Below are 23,560 nucleotides of genomic sequence, written 5' to 3' on the forward strand. Positions count from 1 at the left end.
TGGGCATTTTGGCATTCATTCATTTAACAAATGCTTCCTAGGGTTTTTGGTGAATGAGGACTGTGTTGGAAGTCTGACTCAGCCCTGCCTGCCTAATGGAAACTCTGGATTTGCTCCCAACCCAGACCATGGCTTCTTCTAGCCATCACTACAGGGCTGCCTCCTGTACTTCTCTTTCTTCTCTGACTCTTCTTTGTCCCACTCTCTTGAGAATTCCTCCACTATTGCTCATGTCTATAGTGTTGGTGCTCCCATTGTTCTATCTTCAGTTTACTTCTCTCTCCTACTTCCCAGATGGTGTCATCCATCCTGATGTCCTCAACTGCCACTGATATGGTGGCGATTCTCAGATATATATCTCTAGCCCCAACTTCCCTCCGATCTTTAGATCTGTATTTTTATCATCCAGTAGACATCTCCATGGATGTGTCTATATGGACTCAACTCATTTCCCCATCACCTCCTGAATTCAAATCCTGGTTACCTTTATCACAATCTACATAGGCTCACCAGCTAGAAACATTTATGGTCTTAAATTCCTTCCCATATCTTACTAGTCAGCAGATCACATCCATTCCACTCCAACAATCTTTCTTGAATTTGGCCCTCTTCTCCCCTCTGCCTCTACTCTAGTTCACAAGAGCATGGGATTTCGAGTCAGGTTGTTCTGAATTGAATCTCAGCTCTACTACTTTTTGGTTGTGTGATAGGAGAGTTATTTAATCTCTCTGAGCCTTGATTCTCTCATATGTAAAATCATAATAATAATACCTACCTCACAGGGTTGTTGTGAGGATTTAAATTAGATATTGTACGAAAGTGCCTAGCACAGTGCCTGGCACACAGTAGAATAGGTGCTCAATAAATGGTAGCTATTATTATTATTATTATTTTATTATTTTATCTCTAAATTGGTAAGGGTTTAAGGCAGTAGTCCCCAACCTTTTTGGCACCAGAGACTGGTGCTCCTATGAGAACATAATGCCTGATGATTTGAGGTGGAGCTGAGGCAGTGATGCTAGAGCTGGGTAGTAGCTGCAAATACAGATGAAGCGTTGTCGCTTGCTGGCCAGCCACTCACCTCCTGCTGTGTGGCCTGGTTCCTAACAGGACTGGTACTGGTCCATGGACTGGGGATTGGGGAACCCTGGTTTAGGGCATTTGTTGAAGATAAAGCTTTTGGAAAGGCAGGAATGAAGCATTGAGTGCTGATTCAGGGATCAGAAATGCCTGTATTCAGTCACTTAATGGCTTCAAGCTATGACCATGGTTTGAATGAAGGAGGTCAAATATTCATCCTGCCACATCCTGGCTTCTGGCAAGAAGACGCTAGGGACAGTACGGCTTGCAAGGTTTGCCCTTTCTTGCCTTTCCTTCCTCTCATGATGGGTCAGCCCTAACTAGGGAAGGCATTAGGGTATCTCTCCCTACATAAAGAGAAGAGCCAACAGATTTTCCTCAGGTCCTGCAAAAGCCAGGCAGGCCTTTCATGGTCAAGGTTAGCTCTGTTTTCTCAGCTTGGATGTGAAGATTAACACTGTTCATCAGAGAGGGGATTTCAAATCCCATGTCCAATTAAATTAACCTTGCCAGCAGTTTTTTAAGCAACTTATCTGCCTGTCACTAGAAGGCACACAGGTTCTGTCCTTGAGGAGCTGACAGTTACATAGGAATAGCTGAGGTAGAACATGGACATACTCTTTTTTTTAAATAATTTTTTTACAGTGACATTGGTTAATGAAATATGTTTCAGCCGTAGACATATTCTTAAAAAGAATTATTTTTTTCCAAGTATTTGCCTCCTCACTGTCCCCTTCCGAGTCTTTTTCTATTTTTGTTTTTTATTTTTATTTTTTTTACCGTCTATAGCACCTGGTATTCCTGTGATCTCCCATCCAAGTACTATGGTAGGTGGTCTCCCATCCAAGTACTAACCAGGCCCAACCCTGCTTAGCTTCTGAGATCAGACAGATCCAAGATCCAGCACGTTCAGGGGGCATGGCTGTAGAGCTCTTCCTTGAGTCTTGATCCCTGGGAAAAGGCTCGTGTTTGGCACAAATAAATGATGAAAAAAAAATTTTGTGAGAATGAGAGGTGGTGTTAGAAAGCAGTACGTTCAGCATAAAACTTCTATTGCCAAGTCACGTGTTGTGTGGACAGTGAGGTCAGCCAGTCCTAGGACTTGGAAACAGAAAAGGCCTACAGCAATCCAAGGCTTAACAGATGAGCTTCAACAAATTGCACTAATCTGCCGAGGCTCTCCGAAACACTGAACTAGAAATGAGTGACTGCAGAGACTACAATTCCCAGAATGCTGTGGGGAAAAAAAAAATTAAGTGAGCGGAGCGGTTTACGCTGGGTGTATATTTCGGGTAGGGCTCGATAAGGCCACTCCCGTTCCCCTCCCCCAAGGAACGCCTACTCTCCTCTTCGAAGGTTCTCGAAGGCAGTCGGTAGTTGTAGTTTTACTAAATCTAGAGTGCTTAAAATTGTAAGCGAGAAGACCGAAGGCCTGACGGGATTTGTAGTCCGCGCGGGAGGCAGACGCGCACGCGCAACTGAGGCCAGGGCGGGGCCGAGGCACTGCGGTGAAAGCCAAGGCAGCGGGCAGGAGAGCAGGGGGCCAGCGGACATCTTGGGATCCAGAGAGTGGCCGGGCGGCGGAGCAGGGGGCAGTGGACACCAGGTGAGCTTGGTATCTGGCCTTATGGGATGAGGGAGCCCCAGCTTTGCCTTTCTCTGCACTGTGCTACTCGGAAAGCTGCCCACACCCAGGAGCTGCCTCAGCCTTCAGATCCGAGGGAGCTGACGGCGGGGTGGGGGCACCCGGGGCGCGGTTGCAGGACGCGCGGGAAGCGGCGCCCCGCCACCTGACCCTCCTGGCGCCTCCCGTTAGAGGAAAATCTACTGGAATTCTCCCAGAGCAGGGACGCCGCGCGGCTACCCCTTCCCTGGGATCGTGACAACACCCCTACTCCTCCGCGCCTCCTCTCAGCGCAAAGACAATTGCCCCATCTCCTAGGACAGTGACACCCCCTTGTGCCGTCTCCTTGGCCTGTGACAAGCCTCCTATCATGCGGCATCTCCTCCTCGCAGTTGAGTAACACCCTGGGACTATTCTACAGATCTGTGACAGCCCCCACAGCCCGTGGAATAATTTTTTTCCGCGATGTCTTTCTCCCTAGGGCGAAAAGCCCACCATCTCCTCATGCCTCTACACCTGAACCCCAGAGCAGGCTCCGTCTCCCCAGCATTCCCTTATACACTGCTGTCAGCCTCGCTCCCCCACCCGCTGCTGTTTTTCCTCTTCAAAGCTCTGACCTTTGCCGTACTGAAACTTTCCTCCAGGTGCCCCACCAGCCTCGTAGCTGCTGTGGCATATATATATATATATATATATGTATATATATGTGTGTGTGTATATATATATGTATATATATATATACACACACACATATATATACATATACATATACATACATACATACATATATATGTATATGTATGTGTATATGCACATATATATTCATATGTGTGTACATACACATATAATGTATATATACACACATATATGTGTATGTATGTGCGTGTGTGTATACACACACACACACACAAACACACACACATAAACACACACATACATACCTATATATACACGTATATAGTCACCTGAGTATACCGCCTGGCTGTTGCTGCCAGTCTTTTCCCATGCCTATTTCATTTCCTGTCCTGGTCCCCACCTCTGCTTCTCTGGTGCCGGAACTCCCTACCACTTCATACCTGTTAAAACTTGGTTCTTTGTGTAAGGCTCTACCTCCATTTTGCCTTTTCTCTCCCATCCTCTTTGGGACTGAGGAATGGGATGTGTCCACCACCTTGAGAGACCTCTGAGTCTAGGAGACCTTGCTGGCCACAGTAATAGGCTTTATTTTACATTTGAGAAAAGTCTGCTAAACTCCTCCCTGTGAAATTGATACCGGCGCTAATCCAGGAGATCTAGAACTAAATTAACCCTTTTGTTCTTGCAAGCATTCTAAGTTAGTTTGACCCAAATAATTTGGATAATGCAGGTATCCTGCCCCTTGCTTGTAGTTACTCAGGCCAGAAGTGAGTTATATTGTGGGTCTGGAATCATAGAATTCCAGCTGGAAGGAGCTCTTAATTTTACATTCCTGCACCCCACCTCCCCGCCCCTTTTATTTTTATTGCACTTGAGAGCTGAGAGGGAGCCTCCTTTTTTGAAAGGGGGTGGTCAAAAATAACTAATAAGCAGCTTGGGGGATTTAAGTGTAGTATGCCAGGGCTGAGGCCTTTCTACTCCGCTCTTTTTCCTGCTTATTTGACTGACTGCCTGGGAGAGGTTGGAGCCACGCTCCTGGGTTCATGTCAGGGCCTAAGGCCTCCCTTCTTTTCACCTCCCCCGACCCTGCACACCCTTTCCTGGAATGTTTAGACTTCTGTGAATTAGAGAGCCAGAGGATCAGGCGCTGCCTCCTCAGGAAGGTAGTGGAGCCTGAGACTGGGTGCTCCTAAGGCTGTGCCTGAGGGCCCCAGGCCTGAACAAACTGGTGTTATTCCTACTGCCATTCCTGCAGCCGTAGGCAGGCCTTCGCAGTGACTCACTGTTCAGAGCCTGAGTGAGAGTCTGCACAGGAAGGGGACGAAAAGGATCTTTGCTTAGCTCGGCTCTCTGAAGAGGGGGAGGGGGCTGCTCTCTGGGCTCAGCCCCAGAAAAGGGAGGGTCAAAATGGCCTTAGAATCCTGGGCCCAGTGTGGGATAAACAGGAACTGGAGCCTGGCTGAGGGGTGGGGCATGCCTGTGAGGGCTACAGGGTCACTTGCTGGAGGGTGGAATCTGGAAAAAAAAGCCCGGATTGTGACCTGCACAGCCGCACAGGAGATGTTGGCAGGGGTTCTGAGGCCTTCCCTTATTCTGTCTCTGCCTGTCCTAGGTCTATTCTCAGAGCGATGGGCTGTGGAGACTGAGCTGCCGCCATGATTGGAGGCCTATTCATCTATAATCACAAGGGGGAGGTTCTCATCTCCCGGGTCTACCGAGATGACATCGGGTGAGTCCCCTGACTGGGCCAGCTTCCTGTTCCTCCTCCCCAGCATGCAACACCAGGTCCATTCCTATCAGAGGCTTGACTTGGACCACCCACACCCCCATTCCCCATCCCCTGCTGCATTGTGGAGGCTCAGCTAGTACAGACTGGTTCCCGTGAGATCTGGTAATATTGGCCTGGCAGCCAGTTGCTGGCCACTAGGTGAGACTCGAAGAATGGCATGGCCCCCACAGTCTTAGGAGCTCTTGCCTTTCCTGCCTCCTGTTTTCCTTCATGACAGACCTGGTTGCCGGAGATGAGTGCTTTTGCCTGGGCAGCTCGATTCCTCCTTTGAGATGGAGGGAGATCTGGCTCTAGTGGGTGGAGTTAGTGGCCAGGCTGGAGATAACTAATCTGTCTAAGTCTTGCTTTCAAAAGCCTTTCTCATAGTGAGAGCCTTCACTGGATTCTCTTGAAAGCCTCTCCAGGTTGCCTAATCTTCTCCCACTCCCACTGTCTTTCTCGGAAGGAGGCAGGCTGCTGACTCAGCTGTTTCAGTTCCTCTGGGCCATTCCTGGAGGAGAGATTGTAAGCTAGCTTGAGGCATTCTCTGGGACACTCAGGGAAAGGTAGAAGGGCAGAGAGGCCATGCTGTCCTTTCTGGCCTATCAGAGTAGACCTAGAATCGCTCTTTGTTCTGGGTCCCTCAGACCTTGACAAAGAGGCACAGCTTTACTTTTCATTCTGCCCCCACTGCATGCCACTGTTTTTTCCTGAGGGAATGTGCCCTAGCCTCAGCAGCTTTAATGAGATTAGGTTCCTCTGGTTTGTCCTGCCGTTTTTCTTCCTCTAATTGCTTGGGATGGATGGTCATAGCAATGGGCCTGCTACAGTGCCCCTGCTCCTTGGCTCCTGGCTCTCTGGCTAATGGGCTGCTGTGGCCTTTGTGGCTGTTTGTTGATTGGCTGGTGGTGGGGCATGAGCTAGAGTTGTGACAATTCCTGGCTTGCCAGAGCCTGGCTGGCTACACCTGTCTGCACTCCCCTCTGGCTCTGGATGGACCTGGGCATACACCAGCTTGCATGCCTTGCTATACTCTCCACCCCTTGCCTGTCGCTTGTCTGTTTCTACCTCATGGTATGTTCTGCCCACCCGTGTTTTGTGTGTCTAATCCTCTCTCTCGTTGGTGTCACTCTCCTCTTCTTGCTGGCGTCATTTCTCTCATCCCATCTCATTGGCTGCTGTAGGAATAGGTAAGCGGCCTGTCAAGCTGCCGCCCAGGCACAGGTGGGTGGGGGGCCCTGCCCCCCATCGTTGTTTTCTTCATCTTTTTTCATTCCCTGAGCTTGCCCTGGAATTGGATCCTGAACAAGAATGGGTGACCCAGCTCCATGGCCCCTTGGTGCTTCTTTCTCAGTAGATTAGAGCCTTCTCTGAAGTCAAGTTGGCTTTGTCTAACTTCTGGGAGAGTTGGACTTTGCTGCTGGTGGGATCACTAGTGGGAAGGCTAGAGAAGAAGCAGGGTCTCTTTCTCTTTTGGGCCTGGAGCTCACTGAGAAGCTATAGAGGTAGCAGCTGAGAAACTGGGGCCAGGCCTGAGAGTCAGGAACATACCTCCCTAAAGCTGATGGACCTCACTTTAATCAAGTTACATGTGTCCTCCTGTCATTGGGCTTTAGAGTATGTGTCACACTTTAGCAGTGAAGTGGGGGTGCTGCTAGCAGCTTTGTTTGATCCCCATAGAGTGAGGTGTGCCTGGGTGCTGAGCAGCCTCTGTGCACCCTTTTCCCTCAGGAGGAACGCAGTGGATGCCTTTCGGGTCAATGTTATCCACGCCCGGCAACAGGTGCGCAGCCCTGTCACCAACATCGCTCGCACCAGTTTCTTCCATGTTAAGCGGTCCAACATCTGGCTGGCAGCTGTCACCAAGCAGAATGTCAATGCTGCCATGGTCTTCGAATTTCTCTATAAGATGTGTGACGTAATGGCTGCCTACTTTGGCAAGATCAGCGAGGAGAACATCAAGAACAATTTTGTGCTCATATATGAGCTCCTGGATGGTGAGGCTGGTGGGGTGATGGGCCTACGGTGGGGTTGAACCTGACGGGGCCTGGCCTGGAGGTGGGAGCATGTTTGAGGCTCCAGTGCCTTCTGAACTTTCTTTCCTGACTATCTGGTCTTTTGAGCCCTGAGAAGGCCAGTCCAAATCTAGATCTAAAGGCTGCTCTGAAATGGAACACAGAAATAGGCTAGTGAATGGAGGTAGGGAAGACCAAAAGGTCTTTCAAGGGGCTAGGAACCTGACTAGGATTTGATGGTTGGTACACCTGCAGTAAGCACATTTCATCCTCTTACCTTTGTGGTTTGGGCCTTAGTTCACTGACTGTCCTTACATCTTTCTATTGCAACAGCTACTTTTGAACCTGGAGGAGTGTGAGCTAGTATAGGCCCCTCAGGTGCACTGCATTGTTATCTCTGTTCCCCTGTAGAGTATGACCTAAGTGAGCAGAGTTTTTCTACCTTCCCAACATCTCTCTGTTTTCCAAAGCTCCGAGCTTGACCTCTCACCCACTGGCCATATAACTTTTCTGCTGATTTTCTCTATATGAAAAAAACCTGTCATTTTAACTGTTTTCTTATGAAGTGCAAATCCCAGAGTAAATACTATAAAACTAGAAGACTTTGCTGCCAGTGGTCCCTCGGTCTTCTAGAGCTGTGCTGACCAGTCATGGCCAGGGGAAGGATGGGAATGAAGGAGCGTTCAGCTTTTTCCAAGGGCCGATGGTTCCTTTTCTTTTTCAGAGATCCTAGACTTTGGCTATCCACAGAACTCAGAGACAGGTGCACTGAAAACTTTCATCACCCAGCAGGGCATCAAGAGCCAGGTATTCAAATTATACAGCCACAGTCAGGGTTGAACCCAACCTCCTTTCATCTAATCTGGCCCCTGAGCCTTGTCCTAGCTGACTTATGAGCCTGCCTCTGACAGGAAGTGCTGGCCTGAGCCTTCTGCCATGACCGCAGGCCTATTTTGCTCTGCGTGACCCTCTCCCAACTCAGGAGCAGCCGACTCAGCACCTGTTACTGGGAATATAGCTCAAGGAGTTTCCTTCCACACTGGGAGAAGGGGAAATTTGGCTTGCTCTGGAGGCCTCATGTTCCTTAGGAGGAGAGAGCTTGGGCCCTATGGGATCCAGGCCTCATAGCCTTCTTCTCCTCCTTTTCTGCCTGCTTCTTCCCGTCTGTGTTCCCCTACTGCTTCCTGTGGGCTCCACATTGGCCTTGTGGCCTCCAGCATCAGGTAAGCTATTCCCTCAGTTTCTACCCTTGCAGCTTTGCTCCATTTTCTCCAGGCCCTGTCCCATGGGGCTTGTGGGGAAGGATGGGTTCTAGGGTGGGGACTAGAACAGAGGGGAGATGAGGGAAGAATGGGGATAGACAGGAAGATTGAAGGTGGAGAGGAGTGAGGCCATTGCTGTTTGTTTTTATCTCCATGTAGACAAAAGAAGAGCAGTCCCAGATCACCAGCCAGGTGACCGGGCAGATTGGCTGGCGGCGGGAGGGCATTAAGTATCGCCGGAATGAGCTTTTCCTGGATGTGCTGGAGAGTGTGAACCTCCTCATGTCCCCACAGGGTGAGGGCCCTCTTGTGATAAGCTGGAGGGGGACTGGGGCAAGGTCCTGGTCCTCATTCAGCTGTTGCATTTATGTGTCTATCACCAGGGCAGGTGTTGAGCGCCCATGTGTCGGGCCGGGTGGTGATGAAGAGCTACCTGAGTGGCATGCCTGAGTGCAAGTTTGGAATGAATGACAAGATTGTCATTGAGAAGCAAGGCAAAGGCACAGCTGATGAAACAAGCAAGAGGTACCTGAGGCAGGAGGCAGAAGTACTGGTAGGAGAGGGTGGACCGTGGAGGGCTGAGTGGAACCTGGTAAATCACAGGTTCCTTCTCGACGTCATTTCTGCAGCATTGCAAACTCCCTCTTCCCAAGGGTGAGCTTGCCTGGTTGCTTTTGATTTCTGTGCTTGAGAGAGATGAGGGGATTGTCTTCATTCTACTCAAAGTATAAGCCCCTTTGTTTGGTCCCCAGTACCAAGGTTCTTCTATATATATGACCTCTGCCCAGTGTACTTGAAACCTCTGGGTCCCAAGCAGCAGAGCTTTCAGAGATGATGGCCTTGCAAAGCTACCACTCATCTCTGACTCTGGGGCAGGGACCCCTGAGTCAGAAAGATGCTTCCTGGCAATTTTCTGTAGTCTGTAGTGGAAGCCTTGCCCAGGTTCTGTCAGCGTTTGGGAGAGGAGGGGTAGCCTCTCTGCTCACCTCCTTCCTGCTACTCTCCTGTACCAGTGAGGAGATTTTCTGCCCCTTCTTGCAGCGGGAAGCAATCAATTGCCATTGATGACTGCACCTTCCACCAGTGTGTGCGACTCAGCAAGTTTGACTCTGAACGCAGCATCAGCTTCATCCCACCAGATGGAGAGTTTGAGCTCATGAGGTGCCATTGGGGTGTGAACAGATGGGGGGGCTGCTGCTGGCAGGCAGTAGGGAAGAGAGGAGGACAGGTTCTGCTATGCTAACCTTGCTCCCCACCCGTAAAGGTATCGCACCACCAAGGACATCATCCTTCCTTTCCGGGTGATCCCTCTAGTGCGGGAAGTGGGACGCACCAAACTTGAGGTCAAGGTAGTCATCAAGTCCAACTTCAAGCCGTCACTGCTGGCTCAGAAGATTGAAGTAAGGACAGGGACTTGGGGAGGAAGAAGCACTTGTCTCTGAGAATAAAGGCAGCTGATGTCAGGACTTGACAGAGCTCCCTGACAGGTGTGTCACTTGTAGGTGAGGATCCCAACCCCGCTGAACACAAGTGGGGTGCAGGTGATCTGCATGAAGGGGAAAGCCAAGTACAAGGCGAGTGAGAACGCCATCGTGTGGAAGTGAGTCTTTCCTTCATGAGATCACAGCAGGGTTCAAGATGCCTTGGTGTACCCTTTTGTTCAGTTTAACTTTCGTTCTCTTAAGTGTGTATGTTGGTGCGGGGGTGGAGGGGGTAGGGAGTGCCTGTCTGCTTCTCTGGGAGCCTCTGCTTATGCTCTCACCCCTTATATCTTTGAGTGTGCACATGTTTACACTTGTTTGTACATATGCATTTATTAAGATGTTTTAATGTTTTCCCATTTGTCCTTGTAATGTGTCTGCGAAGTAGACGGAGAGTAAGGGATGGCATGCCCATGTTATCTAAGCAGAAACTGCAGCCCACAGTGCTAAAGGATAGCAGACCCAAGGTTTCATAGCAAATGGTTATTAAGGTCCTCACAACATTTCCTTGTTCTAGCACCTCCCACAAGCTCCTGAATTTTCTCCCCCACCCCTTTGAAATTCCTCCAATCTACCAGGGGCACTTGCTGCCCATTGCTTCTGTGTTCCCAGGATCAAGCGCATGGCAGGCATGAAGGAATCACAGATCAGCGCAGAGATTGAGCTTCTGCCCACCAACGACAAGAAGAAGTGGGCTCGACCTCCCATTTCCATGAACTTTGAGGTATGGCAGAGGAGGGGCCTAGAGCCATAGCAGGGTATGCTAGGAAAACTCTTAGAGATCATTCAGATCGACCTCTGCACCTTACCACCTGCAGATAAGAGAACAGGCCTAGAGAGGGGAAATGACTAATTTATAGACCCACTCTTCTTCCTTTAGGCCTCCAACTAGAAATTGCTATTCACTCTAACAAAAATCTTTGACTTCTTTTGGCTTGTAGTAAAGGAATTCTTTGGAAAATTGTAGATTGTTTGAATGCTAGATAAAACACAGGGTTTACTTACAGACAGGAAAATAGGCTGACTTTGCTTTGTGCATGTTAGACACACAATTTTCCGCACCTAATTTTTTAAATCCGAAACACTGAGTAGGAAAAGTATGTTCTAACGCACGTCTTTGGTTGCTGCTTCTTGCAGATTAAAGGAATTGATTCAGGTTATCACAGGCGTGACCTGACTTCAAACCTAAATGATTGCTAGTTACTCTTGGACATGCTTTCTTCTTTAGTAACCTCTTAGAGGATCCCTCACTATGTGCCTTTACCCAGCTTCTTTCAGGACCCCAATCATTCAAATACCTGTAGTAGAGAGAGATGAAGTAGGGTAGGGTTATAGAACTTCCCAGAGGAGAGTGGCTGTGAGAGGAAGGCTACATTCCTAACTGGAGCTGTCCCTTGCCCAGGTGCCATTTGCGCCCTCTGGCCTCAAGGTGCGCTACTTGAAGGTGTTTGAGCCGAAGCTGAACTACAGCGACCATGATGTCATCAAATGGGTGCGCTACATTGGCCGCAGTGGCATTTATGAGACCCGCTGCTAGCTGCCTAGTGGCAGTTAGCCCGCCTCCCCACCTACCCTCTTCTACAGGTCCAAGTGCCCCTGGCCACCACACATCAGTGTCTCCTCCCTCCTGCTTTGCTGCCTTCCCTTTGCACCAGCCCGAGTCTAGGTCCGAACCAACCACATCGTAAGTGGGGCTGGTAGAGCCATCCCTGGGCTTCCTAGGCAGTGTGATTTCTGGGGCTTCTGCTTCTCTATCCATGTCTGCCCTGGCCCAGTGCCAGGCTCTGAGTTCTGTGACCAAAACCAGGTGGGCTTCCTCTCCTTCCCTCCCCTGTGGCCACATCTTTTGAGTGGGAGGGTTGGCTGCCCCTCACCTCAGAGCTCCCTGACGGCCAGTAACAGATCCCCAGCCCCCAGTCCCTACTCTGCTTTGGGATAGTGTGAACTTCATTTTGTACGCGTGTGACTTTGTCCAGTTATAAACCCAATAAACTCTATAGAGTGGAGTTGCTGGCTAAATATTGATGTGAGAGCTTCTTGGGGAGGGGAACTAACTGGTGGGACTGCTATTCTCTTGTCCTGTGCTGCCTCCTTTAAGTAGAATTGTCTATTAACTCTCTCAAGGCTCTTCCCTTGTCTTGGTCTCAATTGTTAGACCCCTCCAAGGCCATCCAATCTCTAATTGGAATTGAGTTAGCCCCAAGTCTTCCCCGTTTCTGAGAAGGAAACTGTTTCAAGGGCCAGCAGCCCCACGTGGCTCCAGTTCTCTGCAGGTAGAGATTCTTCTTGATTCAACCCTAGCCTTGGGCAAGTATTTTCTAATTAACAGAGATTAAGCATAGTTTACATTTGTTCTTTTTCAGCCTTCCTGAGAAACTAACCTCTTAATTCCATTTTCTTCCTAATTGCCCAGTTTTAAGAGACCTAGATAGGTGGGTGGTAAAAGAGAAGATCTGACTCCCTTGGCCTCTTGAAATATGCCTCCCTTCTATACTACCCCCTCATCAAAGAATCTACTCACCAGTTTTCTCTTGCTTGGTTTCAGCCTTTTTAAACCTAAACAATAAATTACAAAAAATTTCAAAAATAAACAAATATGGTGGTAAACAGACAATAGAATATACAGATGTCAAATTATAATGTACACCTGAAAATTATGTAATTGTATTAACCACTGTTACTCCAATAAACTTAATTTTTAAAAAGTTTAAATAAACAGGAGTAGCAAAATATAATGAACCCTCACGTTCTATCATCCAACTTCAACAGTCATCAACTCACAGCCAGTTCCTTAATGTCACATCTAGTCTGTTCACACAATCCAATTGTCCTATAAAGTTTTTTACACTTGGCATCCAGATCCAAACAAGGTCCACCATAGTTGGTGAATGCCTCTAAATTTTATAATTTATAATTTATAATCAGGTTCTCCCTTAGCTCTTGCAATGTATTGAAACCAGATAGTTGCCCTGGTAGAACTGTTTCCTATAAAGTGGTTATGAGCTCCAGGGGCTTAATGGCTTCTATAACCTTTAAATATCAGGATTGATTCCTCACAACAATGAATAGATAATGGTGTAATTTTAGGTGACAACTTTAGAGCAGAGATTATTCACATTAAATGTAAAGTGGCATCATTTTGGAGAAATTCCTAACTTCTACCTAAGGATTATCGGTGAAAGTAAATAACCTTTTACAGTCATTTATTGAGATTCAGGGTGAAGAGAAGTCTGCTGTAGGTGTAGGTAGGGACTAAATACCAATGAATTTATACAGGCCGTATTGTGGACCAGGTTGTCTTGCCCTTTGGCGGTGACCAAGGCTGTGCGCTAGTGTGGTGGCAGGACTGAACAGGTATAATTCGGATTGAGTGCAGGTCGCTGGCGGGCAGGCCACCAGGCTGAGACCAGAAGCTCGTAAAGCCTGGGAACCGTAATAAAACTTAACGCCTGCACAGACCTGCGCAAGGGGCTTCTGAGGGCTCAGAGACAAGCGTGAGTCAGCAAAGCTCTAGGATGGCTCCAAGATGGACTCGGCTGGTCGCGCAGCGGCAGACGCGCCTTAAGGGAGGGCGTACACTCTAGCAAGGCCAGTGTACTTTATCAACCCCCTGTCTCTCGCGAGGTTCCCACCCGCTGGACCTTTGCTATCTAGCGCCCTGATACACTGTGACTTCCCTTGCACCCGGCCACTGCCGCCTCTGGGATCCCCACCTCCCAGAAGGCAACAAGAACCGCACGTGTGACTTAATTTTTCAGCGGAAAGGGCGGTGCGCAAGCGCAGAGAGCACCTCAGGCGTAGAATCTGAGGGGCGCTTGCGCACGGCTCCTCTAGCCCCATTCACCCCGCCCACCGGGTTCGGCGCACTCCGCGCCTTTCTTACGTCACCATTAGGCATGCGCTTTAGGAGAAGGGCGAGCTTTTGAGGGCAGGGCAAGGGGCGTGCCTTTGCCGAGGTCTGACGGCGACTGCGTGGACGGGAGCCCGACTGGAACATGGCGACTTGCGCTGAAATCCTGCGGAGCGAGTTCCCCGAAATTGACGGACAGGTCTTCGACTACGTGACGGGTGAGCGGAACCGAATCAAGCCGCTGGGGAGGCCGAAGTGGAAGTCTGGGATTAAGACTAAGGAAAGGCAGTGCCGGGGGCCGCTGCTAGGCCTCTCCTCTGCGTGACCTCTTGTCCCGAGGGCCGGTTGGGTCTGGAGCCGGGACTGGGGCTGCGGTTCGAGGACTAAAACTGCTTGTATGTCCACCCTACCCGGTATCTTTCTCGTCCTGCCACGCCTGACCCAGGCGTGTTGCACAGCGGCAGCGCGGATTTCGAGTCTGTGGATGACCTGGTGGAAGCTGTTGGGGAACTCTTGCAAGAGGTGTCCGGGGACAGCAAGGATGACGCGGGCATCAGAGCCGTGTGCCAGCGCATGTACAACACTCTGCGCCTGTACGTGCCAGGGCAGGGGGATTTGTGGAGGTATTGGGAGGACGGTGAAGAAACAAGAGGTGAGGGAAGAAGGTCTGATGGCCGTAGAGCTTTTTCCTCAACTCCTAACTCTGCGCTTTGTCTCTACTGTCAAGGGCTGAGCCACAGAGCCAGGGAAACAGCCAGGTGCTCCTAGACGCCCCCATCCAGTTGTCAAAGATAACGGAGAACTACGGTGAGAGTCAGGGAAGATTGAACTAGCTACTCTCTTCTTTTTTTCAGCTTTCAGCCCCCAGCCACCTACTCCTTGGAGCTCAGGAATCGTGGTACCTCTTTTCCATAGGATAAGATTGTAGAAGTTAGTCAGTGTTGTTACTGAAGGCAAAAGAGCCCATTGATGAAGGGAGTAGGGTTGGAAGGCTCTTGTCAATGGTAGGAAGCATATGGGCTTTGGAGCTGGACAGTCTTGGGTTCGCCCTTCCCAATTTTGTGATTTGCTAACCAACTGCATGCTCTTGTAAGAGTTGCTTATCTGCCCCAGTCTCTGTATCCTTAATCTATGAGATTTTCTTTTTTTCTTTTAATTTTTATTTAAGTGTAGGATGGAGGATAGCTAGCTATCTTCAGTATTGTAAGGCTTTCCTGAAAATGTTTGTGTCTGGCTCCTATTATGCAAAATGTTAAGTTTCCCTTCCCTCAGGAAGAAGGTGACTGCTTTTCTTATTGCTTACAGACTGTGGCACCAACCTTCCAGGACTGCTAAAGAGGGAACAGTCCTCGGTGAGGAGAAGGAAGAGGGGAAGGGGCTGTGTTAATGGTTGGGGTAGAAGTTGGCTGTCTGTAATATTGGAATATCTTTCTGGGGGATTTCTGATTATGTTATTCCCTGAGTCTTTGTTCGTCATGGGTAAATTGAGATGGTTAATTCAAGATGTTCTCTCTGGGGGTTCCTTTCTGAACCTACATGCTAGGGTGAAATGGTTGTGTTTGGACCCTTAGACAGTGAATGCAAAGAAGCTAGAGAAGGCTGAGGCTCGACTGAAGGCAAAGCAGGAGAAACGATCAGAGAAGGATACACTCAAGACCAGCAGCCCTCTGTGAGTGTAACAAGAAGGGTTTAAAAGAGAGCAGAGCAGTGTCTATGGGGACGAAAGGGTGGTTGGAAGTGTTAAAAGCTATCCATTTCTTTCTTTAAAAGAGTCTTGGAAGAGGCTTCAGCCAGCCAGGCAGGCAGCAGAAAGGAGAGTCGTTTGGAGTCATCTGGCAAGAACAAATCCTACGATGTGCGAATTGAGAATTTTGATGTGTCTTTTGGCGACAGGTGAGGGAGTGAGTGGCACTTGGATGTGTGTGGTGTTTTTCTCTTTCCACTTAAAGGAGGATTCGGAGAGGTGAAAATAATTTAGGTTTCTGTTAAACTTGCTATATACTTAATGTCTAGAGTACCCTTTATCTTCTTCCTGCTACCTGCAGGGTACTGCTGGCTGGTGCAGATGTGAACCTGGCATGGGGCCGCCGCTATGGGCTGGTGGGTCGGAATGGGCTGGGGAAGACGACGCTGCTAAAGATGCTGGCCACCCGGAGCCTGCGGGTTCCAGCCCATATTTCCCTGCTGCACGTAGAGCAGGAGGTTGCTGGAAATGACACCCCTGCCCTGCAGAGTGTGCTGGAGAGTGACACTGTGCGAGAAGACCTCCTGAGGCAGGAGCGGGAGCTCAGCGCCCAGATTGCTGCTGGCAGGTGAGGTTCTCCAGGTTAGGGAATAACAAGAGCAGCGTGAATATGAGGCACAGCCCTCCTCATAGAGTACCTGCCGTATTGTCACAATCTATAATTCACACGCTTATCCCAATGAGCAGCAGAGCTTAGAATTCAGCACTGTGAGGCTCTCAAACCCTTGTTCCTTTCACAATGTCCACGGCCCTCACCGCTTTGAGTAAGTCCTTCCTGTACTCTATTCCTGTCCCAGCAACAAGGCAGCCAGTGGCCTGCTTTCCAGTTGCTTAGGATGCAGGACATCCTTTTGAACTGCCCCCACTCAGGCTGATTGCTCTTCCTCCCATTCCCACCACAGGGCCAAGGGCTCAGAAGCTGCACAGCTGGCAGAAATCTATGCCAAACTAGAAGAGATTGAGGCTGACAAGGCACCTGCCAGGTATTTGAAATTCCCTCATCCTTCCTTCACATTTCACCTTTCTCTTCTGTTACGTGTTCCAACTGGGTTCTTCAACTTCTTCACCCATAGGGCGTCAGTCATTCTTGCTGGGCTTGGCTTTACTCCTAAAATGCAGCAACAGCCTACCCGGTAGGTGGCCCTTGCCATTCTTGTATTTGAATACCATTGGCTCTGCCCCTGCCTGCCCTGGTGAACACCCTCCTCTGATGCAGCTCTCTCTGTCTTTAGGGAGTTCTCAGGTGGCTGGAGGATGAGACTGGCCCTAGCCCGGGCCTTGTTTGCTAGGTGAGTTTTCTGGGACTTGGCTCTTGGGAAGTAGCAGTGAGTCACTGATCTAAAACCTCAAGCCATGCATTTTTCTTTTTCTTAGACCAGATCTTCTCTTATTAGATGGTGAGTTTGAAATGGGGCATCATGACTTCAGGATGGGGAAGGGTGGCAGTACCCAAGTTCCTAGTTCTCTAGCCCTTTAATCCCATATGTGTCCCCTCCCCCCCCCCCTATACACTTTTTAAGAACCCACAAACATGCTGGACGTAAGAGCCATCCTATGGCTGGAGAATTACCTGCAGGTAAGTGCCTATAGGTGCTGGAGTACATCTGGGGAAAGTCTGCCTCCAAGACACCTGGGAGACTGGAAGCTGACTGCCCTCCCAAACTGGGCCTGCCGTCCTGTGACCCCTCTCAGACGTGGCCCTCTACAATCTTGGTTGTCTCCCACGACCGAAACTTCCTGAATGCCATAGCCACAGACATCATCCACCTGCACAGCCAGCGGTTAGATGGTTACCGAGGAGACTTTGAGACCTTCATCAAGAGCAAGCAGGAGCGGCTACTCAACCAGCAGCGTGAATATGAGGCACAACAGCAGTATCGTCAGCATATCCAGGTATGAGAGCAGGCAGGGCTGGGATCTGCATCCCATGGGTATTAGAGTTGTAGGGTCTAAGGGAGCCTGACCAATGCCTCCACTCATCCACTCGCAGGTTTTTATTGACCGGTTTCGCTACAATGCCAATAGAGCCTCTCAAGTACAGAGTAAACTCAAGATGCTCGAGAAGCTGTGAGTACAATGTCCTTGACCAGGTCCTGACTCCTGTTCTCTGCCTCATTTTGCAGGCCACCCCTTACCCTCCCATTCTAGGCATCCCCCTTTCTGGAAACCAACTTTAACCCCCTCCTCTGTAGAAAAGAAGAGTATTTTGTACTGCCTTCTGTTAATCTTGCCGCCAGACCTCAGCAACCACTATACTACTTTCTGTCTGTATATTTGTATGTTCTGAATATTTAATATAAATGGAATCATAACAACATAACCATTATGTCTGGTTTCTTTAGCTTAGCATGTTTTTGAGTTTTATCCATGTCGCAGCATATATCAGTGCTTCATTCCTTTTTATGGGCAGATAATGTTCTATTGTATGGATATATCACATTTATTTATTGAATCATCAGTTGATGGACATTTAGATTGTTTTCATTTTTTGACTCTTATGAATAATGCTGCTATGAACATTTGTATACAAATTTTTGTGTGGACATATGTTTTCAGTTCTCTTGAGTACATACCTTAGAGTGGAATTGCTGGGTTACATGGTAATTCTGTGTTTAACTTTTTGAGGAACTGCCAAACTGTTTTCCGAAGCAGCTGTGCCATCTTACATTTCTACCTGCACTGTATGACGGTTCCAATTCTCCACACCCTTATCCATGTTTATTATCTGTCTAATTTTAATCATTCTACTGGGTATGCCATGATATACCATTGTTATTTTGATTTTCATTCCTTAGTGACTAAGGATGGTGAGCATTAAAGGTTTAATCTTGACACAACCTTTCTAGAAGTACTGGTGATAGGAAGCCTAAAATAAAATCATAAGGCTTAGGATTTTGTGATATTGAAACATACATCATAATATGTTAACTGGGAGGACAAAAAGGATAATCTTATTTTTTCAGCATATCGTGAGTTAGGAGAATGTACAGTCATGCACTACTTAACGACAGGGATGTGTTTTGAGAAATGCGTTATTAGGCAATTTTGTCGTGTGCAAACATCATAGAGTGCACTAATACAAACCTAGATAGTATAGCCTACTACACACCTAGGCTGTATGGTATAGATTATTGCTCCTAGACTACAACCCTGTACAGCATGTTACTGAGCTGAATACTGTAGGCAGTTATAATAATTGTAAGTATTTGTGTATCTAAAACTAGAAAGGTACAGTAAAAGTATAGTTTAAAAGATAAAAAAATAGTATACCTACTATGAAGGGAGCCTGCAGGATTGGAAGTTCCTCTGGGTGAGTTAGGGAGTGGATGTGAAAGCTTAAGACATTACATGATTGTAGACTCTTTAAACACCGTATGCTTAGGTTACACTAAATTTATAAAACCATGAGGTTAAATCAAACACAAGAGAAAATGATGCAATCAGGAGATGCGATCAGGGTATATGAGGCTGCTGCCAGCATGAAACAGCATACTGTTTTACAGCAAACTTTGTATAAATAGAGTACACTTTAAAACAAAAAAAAGTATAATAAATACATAAACAGGTAACATAGCCATTTATTGCCATTATCAAGTATTATGTCCTATGACTAATTATTTGTGCTATACCTTTACATGACTGGCAGCACGGCAGGTTTGCTTATACTGGCATCACCACAAACACGTCAGTAATATGTTGCGCTGTGATGTTATGATGTCACTAGACAGTAGGAATTTTTCAGCTCTTACAATCTATGGAACCACCTTTGTATGCAGTCTGTTGTTAATTGAAACATCGTTATGTGGTGCATGACTGTATTCTAAATTAAGAATGTTATCTCGGTGTTGGAAATACAAGCTATTTCCAAGTTTTCTCTGAAAGTATATTACTTATGTGATAAGAACAAATAGTTATTTTTTTAAAGTCATAAATATAGAGTGCCCCCTTTCTCCTCAGACCAGAGCTGAAACCCGTGGACAAGGAGTTGGAGGTAGTGATGAAGTGAGTGCTGGGTCAGAGGGACTGGTGGGGAAGCTCTTGTTTCTGGCCCGCTGGTGCTCTTCACCTCCACCTCTTGCAGGTTCCCTGATGGGTTTGAGAAGTTCTCACCACCAATTCTGCAACTAGATGAAGTGGATTTCTACTATGATCCTAAGCACGTCATCTTCAGCCGTCTCTCTGTCTCTGCTGATCTTGAGTCTCGCATCTGTGTGGTATGATTACTATTTCCCTGTTCCGTGAGCTGGAACTCTCCCACCTCCATATGTACTGTGGATCGGCCCAGACCCTCATTCTACAGAGGGAAGAAGTTCACAGGAGCGGGAGTCAGGGCCTGAGCCAAGGACTTTTCTGTACTAAATTGTCCCTATCCTTCAACTACACAGGGCTGCCCAGCAGAGATGAAAAGCCTGGCATGTGGTACTTTGTGAATACTTAGAGCAGTATTTTGTCTTCTTGGTCTCAGCTCTGAGTTTTCTTAAACCATGGAACATAAAGGAAAGCATAGGCTTCAGGTTCAGACTTCAGATCCTGAACGTCATTTCCTAGCTTAGTTACTAAGCAGTTTTTTTTTGTCCTTAAAAGGGAGATAACAGCTACCTTACTTGGTTATTGGGAGAATTAAATCCCCAGCACTTAGTTGGTGCTCGGGTATATAGGTTCTCTTTGCATCTTTAATACTTCCTTCATTTTTCTCTTTAGTTCCTTAAAAATATTTTTTGAATTGAGTCACTGAGACTACCCAAGACCAATTCTCATCTCCTTCCCTCTGTGTCTCACACACATGCACTCTTTAAAATTGTAGGTGGGAGAGAATGGAGCTGGGAAGTCTACCATGCTGAAGCTGCTTATGGGGGACCTGACACCTGTTCGGGGCATCAGACATGCTCACAGGTAGGGCCTACGCCTCCACTCCCCAACTACTCATACACTGTAGCTACAGTCCTTTGTGGTCATTATCCTCCATCCCCTTTTCTACCATCATTTCTGTTTGCAGGAATCTGAAAATTGGCTATTTCAGCCAGCACCATGTGGAGCAGCTGGACCTGAATGTCAGTGCTGTGGAACTGCTGGCACGCAAGTTTCCTGGTGTGTTAGGGATTTGAGTTGAGGAAAGAGGGCCAGGGCTGACGTCTACAGCTAGACCTACCTTGGGGAGGTGCGGAGCAGCCCTCCCGAGTCTAGGTGTAAGGACGTGGGCATTTGGAAGTGGGCTGGGGAAGGGGGAAGGGAGGGAGTTGGGCCATGATGGGGTGGACCCTGTTCCAGGACGGCCTGAGGAGGAGTATCGTCACCAGCTGGGCCGGTATGGCATCTCTGGAGAACTGGCCGTGCGCCCTGTTGCCAGCTTGTCTGGTGGCCAGAAGAGCCGGGTAGCCTTTGCTCAGATGACCATGCCCTGGTGAGGCCCCATTTTCTAGAGCTCTTACCCTCCCCTCCATCCCCTCTTGCCTTTGTATCAGAGGAGTTCATTTTCTCCCACCCTTATATAACTGACCACACCTTCCTGGGTTCTGCCTTCTAGCCCCAACTTCTACATTCTGGATGAACCCACAAACCACCTGGATATGGAGACAATTGAGGCTCTGGGTCGTGCTCTCAACAATTTCAGGGTGAGTAGGCCTTCACACTGCCCACTCTTCCCCAGACCTCAGCACTCCTTAAGGCCCCCCTGAGTGCCTTCTGTCTCCTGTCTTTCAGGGTGGCGTGATTCTGGTGTCCCACGATGAGCGCTTCATCCGGCTGGTGTGCCAAGAGCTGTGGGTGTGCGAAGGAGGTGGCGTCACCCGGGTTGAAGGGGGATTTGACCAGTACCGTGCCCTTCTCCAGGAACAGTTCCGCCGTGAGGGCTTCCTCTAGAGCCATTAGGCTGAAGACTGTGCCCAGGACATGGACTGGTCTTTCAGACCCCAGGGCCACCATAAAGCCAACCATCTCCAGGCTACAGACTTCCCCTGACTTTGGAGACAGCCTTGTCCTCAAATCTCTCCTTTTCACTGGCATTCTCTGTACAATCCAGGGAGCCTCATCTAAGGGTCTGTGAGGACTGGTCTTCCAAGTGGAAGAGGTGGGAGGTGCCCTCTGGGTTATAGATTTCCCCCACTGCCCCAGCTGTGACTGGGCCCCAAGTGGCTGCTGTGTAAATTAAATCTCCCTTGCCTCATCTCTGCTGTTCTCTGGTAGGGCTACAGTGTGTTAAGTGGTTTGGGCTCTCTGATTTGGTGTTTTCCTATGACACTTGTATCAGTCACACAGAGGAAGCCATGGCATCACTAGCCTTGTCTTTGGAAGGAGACATCATTAAAGCCATTGGGGCTTGGAGGTCATCTGCATGAGCTTGTGGTGGGCTGAGCTGGTGAGATGAAGGGAACTGTGTTACAGCACTTTGGTGTTGTTCCCTATAGTCTGAGCTCAGCCTCAGATGAAGGGGTCTTGGATTCTGCTGTCTCAGCCTCACTGCTTGCAAGAGTGAACTGATTGTGTAATCTGATTTGGCCTTAGACATGGTTTGCCAACTGCTTTCTCCAGTGGTCTCTGGCCCAGGTTCACCTTGCTTTTCTGATCTGATGCTCAGATGAGGCTGAAAAGAATCCGAGAAACTGTCTTTGTCCCTATTTTGCTTGGATGGTTTCATTTCTTTATTTTTCCTCTGTGTAGGAGAGGCCTAGGAAGTAGGGAATTGAGGGGGATCTAATAGGAAGAAATAGAGCACTCTTTTCAAAATAGAGCACTCTTTCCAAGCAGTCTTTAAAAGGAGGTGTTTAACAGAGATAGTATGATTTATAAATATTGTTTCTTGAGGACTTAGCTGCTTTATGTAATTGCTACACAGAAGACACTAAAATAGAGACATTGCTTTGCTCTCTTGACAGCAGAGAAACCAGAGTCAATAGAAGGAACTTACTGGCTTCATGGAGAATTGTAGTCACAAAGCTCAACCAAGGAATCTTAACTCAGCTACTGGGGTTATTATGGTATAGGGAGGAGAATAAAGGCAGAGAGGCTCTGTAGATTTACCACAGAGCTGTTAGTGATGGATGGATGAAGCCAGCAAAAGCACCACTAATGACCCTGCCTCCTCAGTCTCTCTCCCTCTTTAAGAAGTCCAGAGTTGTTGTTCTTCCAGCTGTGTCTATGGCCGTGTGTACCTTCACACTTCTGAGAGCCTTCTCACAGCCCCCATCTCTTTCTGCCAACCTCAGACCTGCAGATGAGCCAATTGGAGGACATCTGATAAAGGATCTGCACCTGCTTGTTTGCCAGGTTCTCAACTTCACCCCTCAGGCTTGTGAATCCAAATGTGAATTCTCCCAACTCAGAGTAGGTGGAAGTGTAGCAGAAAGGTTGTGACACAGAATCTGCTTCTTTTGGAGGTAGGTTGCTTTGTATATGAAGAGTACTGGAGTTGGAGTTGGGTCTAAGATCAAATCCCAGCTCTGTTGCTAGTAAGAGAAGGGATCACCAATATTAGTTGAGTAACAAATCAGTTAACCTTTTTGAGCATCTCCTACTTGTGGTTTCTTTATAGGATTGTTATGAGGATTAGCTGACAAACATAATACATATGTACTCAGAAAATGATTCTTGTGTGACCAGTCTATGATTTGAAAGACTGTCATATGGGAAAAGTGACTCCAAGGGTAGACCAGTTTGGGCTCAAAGGAAGGAAAACTCTTAATAACTCATGCGGCCTTCCGAGAGTGAATTCCAGTCTCTGGGACTATTCGGCCCTGCCAGGCTCTAGAGAAGGGCTCTCTTTCGGGTAAGAGACAGCATTAGATGGCTTCTGGGTTGGCTTCCAATTTCATGATTCCATGAACAACATGAGAGGAGCTTGTGTAAATGACAATATGGGCCTAAGCTGCAGGCCTTCAGAAAATTGAATAAATTGCAGCAGCTAAGAAAGACCTTACAATAAGCGATTAGAGGTGGGGAGTTGGCAGAAGATAGTTGTCTTGAGGGCAAATGTAGACAATGTTAGCTCCATTCCAGAAAGCACAGAGTAGAGAGTAATCTGACATGCAAGGGTGGGAGCCCTCAACCACAACAGACTGCCTGTCATGGTGGCACCCCCTTTCATGCTTTGGAGAGCCCGTCTAA

The 23,560-nt window shown here is 48.1% G+C and overlaps 2 protein-coding genes across 3 annotated transcripts; both read left to right on the forward strand.

The window, feature by feature from the left end:
* The first annotated feature begins 2,530 nt into the window (after positions 1-2,530).
* AP2M1 (adaptor related protein complex 2 subunit mu 1) lies at positions 2,531-11,872 on the forward strand. Of its 2 annotated transcripts, XM_039850790.1 has the most exons (12): positions 2,532-2,686; positions 4,953-5,069; positions 6,840-7,105; positions 7,848-7,930; positions 8,341-8,346; positions 8,545-8,680; positions 8,769-8,910; positions 9,427-9,546; positions 9,650-9,785; positions 9,888-9,985; positions 10,479-10,590; positions 11,269-11,872. In XM_039850790.1, the coding sequence occupies exons 2-12, from the start codon at positions 4,996-4,998 to the stop codon at positions 11,401-11,403; spliced, it is 1,308 nt and encodes a 435-aa protein (XP_039706724.1). In that variant the 5' UTR covers positions 2,532-2,686; positions 4,953-4,995; the 3' UTR covers positions 11,404-11,872. The 2 variants fall into 2 exon arrangements, with proteins under 2 accessions (XP_039706725.1, XP_039706724.1); XM_039850791.1 differs by lacking the exon at positions 8,341-8,346 and having other exon boundaries at positions 2,531-2,686.
* Positions 11,873-12,084: 212 nt separating this feature from the next.
* On the forward strand, positions 12,085-21,623 carry ABCF3 (ATP binding cassette subfamily F member 3). Its single transcript, XM_039850789.1, has 21 exons — positions 12,085-13,934; positions 14,162-14,309; positions 14,444-14,523; positions 15,022-15,068; positions 15,288-15,385; positions 15,487-15,609; positions 15,762-16,028; positions 16,363-16,443; positions 16,534-16,593; positions 16,693-16,749; positions 16,835-16,857; positions 16,981-17,036; positions 17,153-17,353; positions 17,451-17,527; positions 19,418-19,462; positions 19,542-19,674; positions 20,265-20,353; positions 20,457-20,548; positions 20,729-20,861; positions 20,985-21,072; positions 21,161-21,623. The coding sequence occupies exons 1-21, from the start codon at positions 13,862-13,864 to the stop codon at positions 21,317-21,319; spliced, it is 2,130 nt and encodes a 709-aa protein (XP_039706723.1). The 5' UTR covers positions 12,085-13,861; the 3' UTR covers positions 21,320-21,623.
* The last annotated feature ends 1,937 nt before the right edge of the window (positions 21,624-23,560 follow it).

This window comes from Pteropus medius, unplaced genomic scaffold (genome assembly GCF_902729225.1).
Source record: "Pteropus medius unplaced genomic scaffold, Ma_sr-lr_union100, whole genome shotgun sequence".
Lineage (NCBI taxonomy): Eukaryota > Metazoa > Chordata > Mammalia > Chiroptera > Pteropodidae > Pteropus > Pteropus medius.

Excerpts from the sequence above, each read along its gene's own strand:
- AP2M1 (XM_039850790.1), top strand. The coding sequence starts at position 4,996 with ATGATTGGAGGCCTATTCATCTATAATCACAAGGGGGAGGTTCTCATC. Across the intron at positions 8,681-8,768 it reads CCTCCTCATGTCCCCACAGG|GGCAGGTGTTGAGCGCCCAT; the intron begins GTGAGGGCCCTC and ends GTCTATCACCAG. Across the intron at positions 9,986-10,478 it reads GAGAACGCCATCGTGTGGAA|GATCAAGCGCATGGCAGGCA; the intron begins GTGAGTCTTTCC and ends CTGTGTTCCCAG.
- ABCF3 (XM_039850789.1), top strand. The coding sequence starts at position 13,862 with ATGGCGACTTGCGCTGAAATCCTGCGGAGCGAGTTCCCCGAAATTGAC. Across the intron at positions 15,069-15,287 it reads TAAAGAGGGAACAGTCCTCG|ACAGTGAATGCAAAGAAGCT; the intron begins GTGAGGAGAAGG and ends TTGGACCCTTAG. Across the intron at positions 21,073-21,160 it reads GTGCTCTCAACAATTTCAGG|GGTGGCGTGATTCTGGTGTC; the intron begins GTGAGTAGGCCT and ends CCTGTCTTTCAG.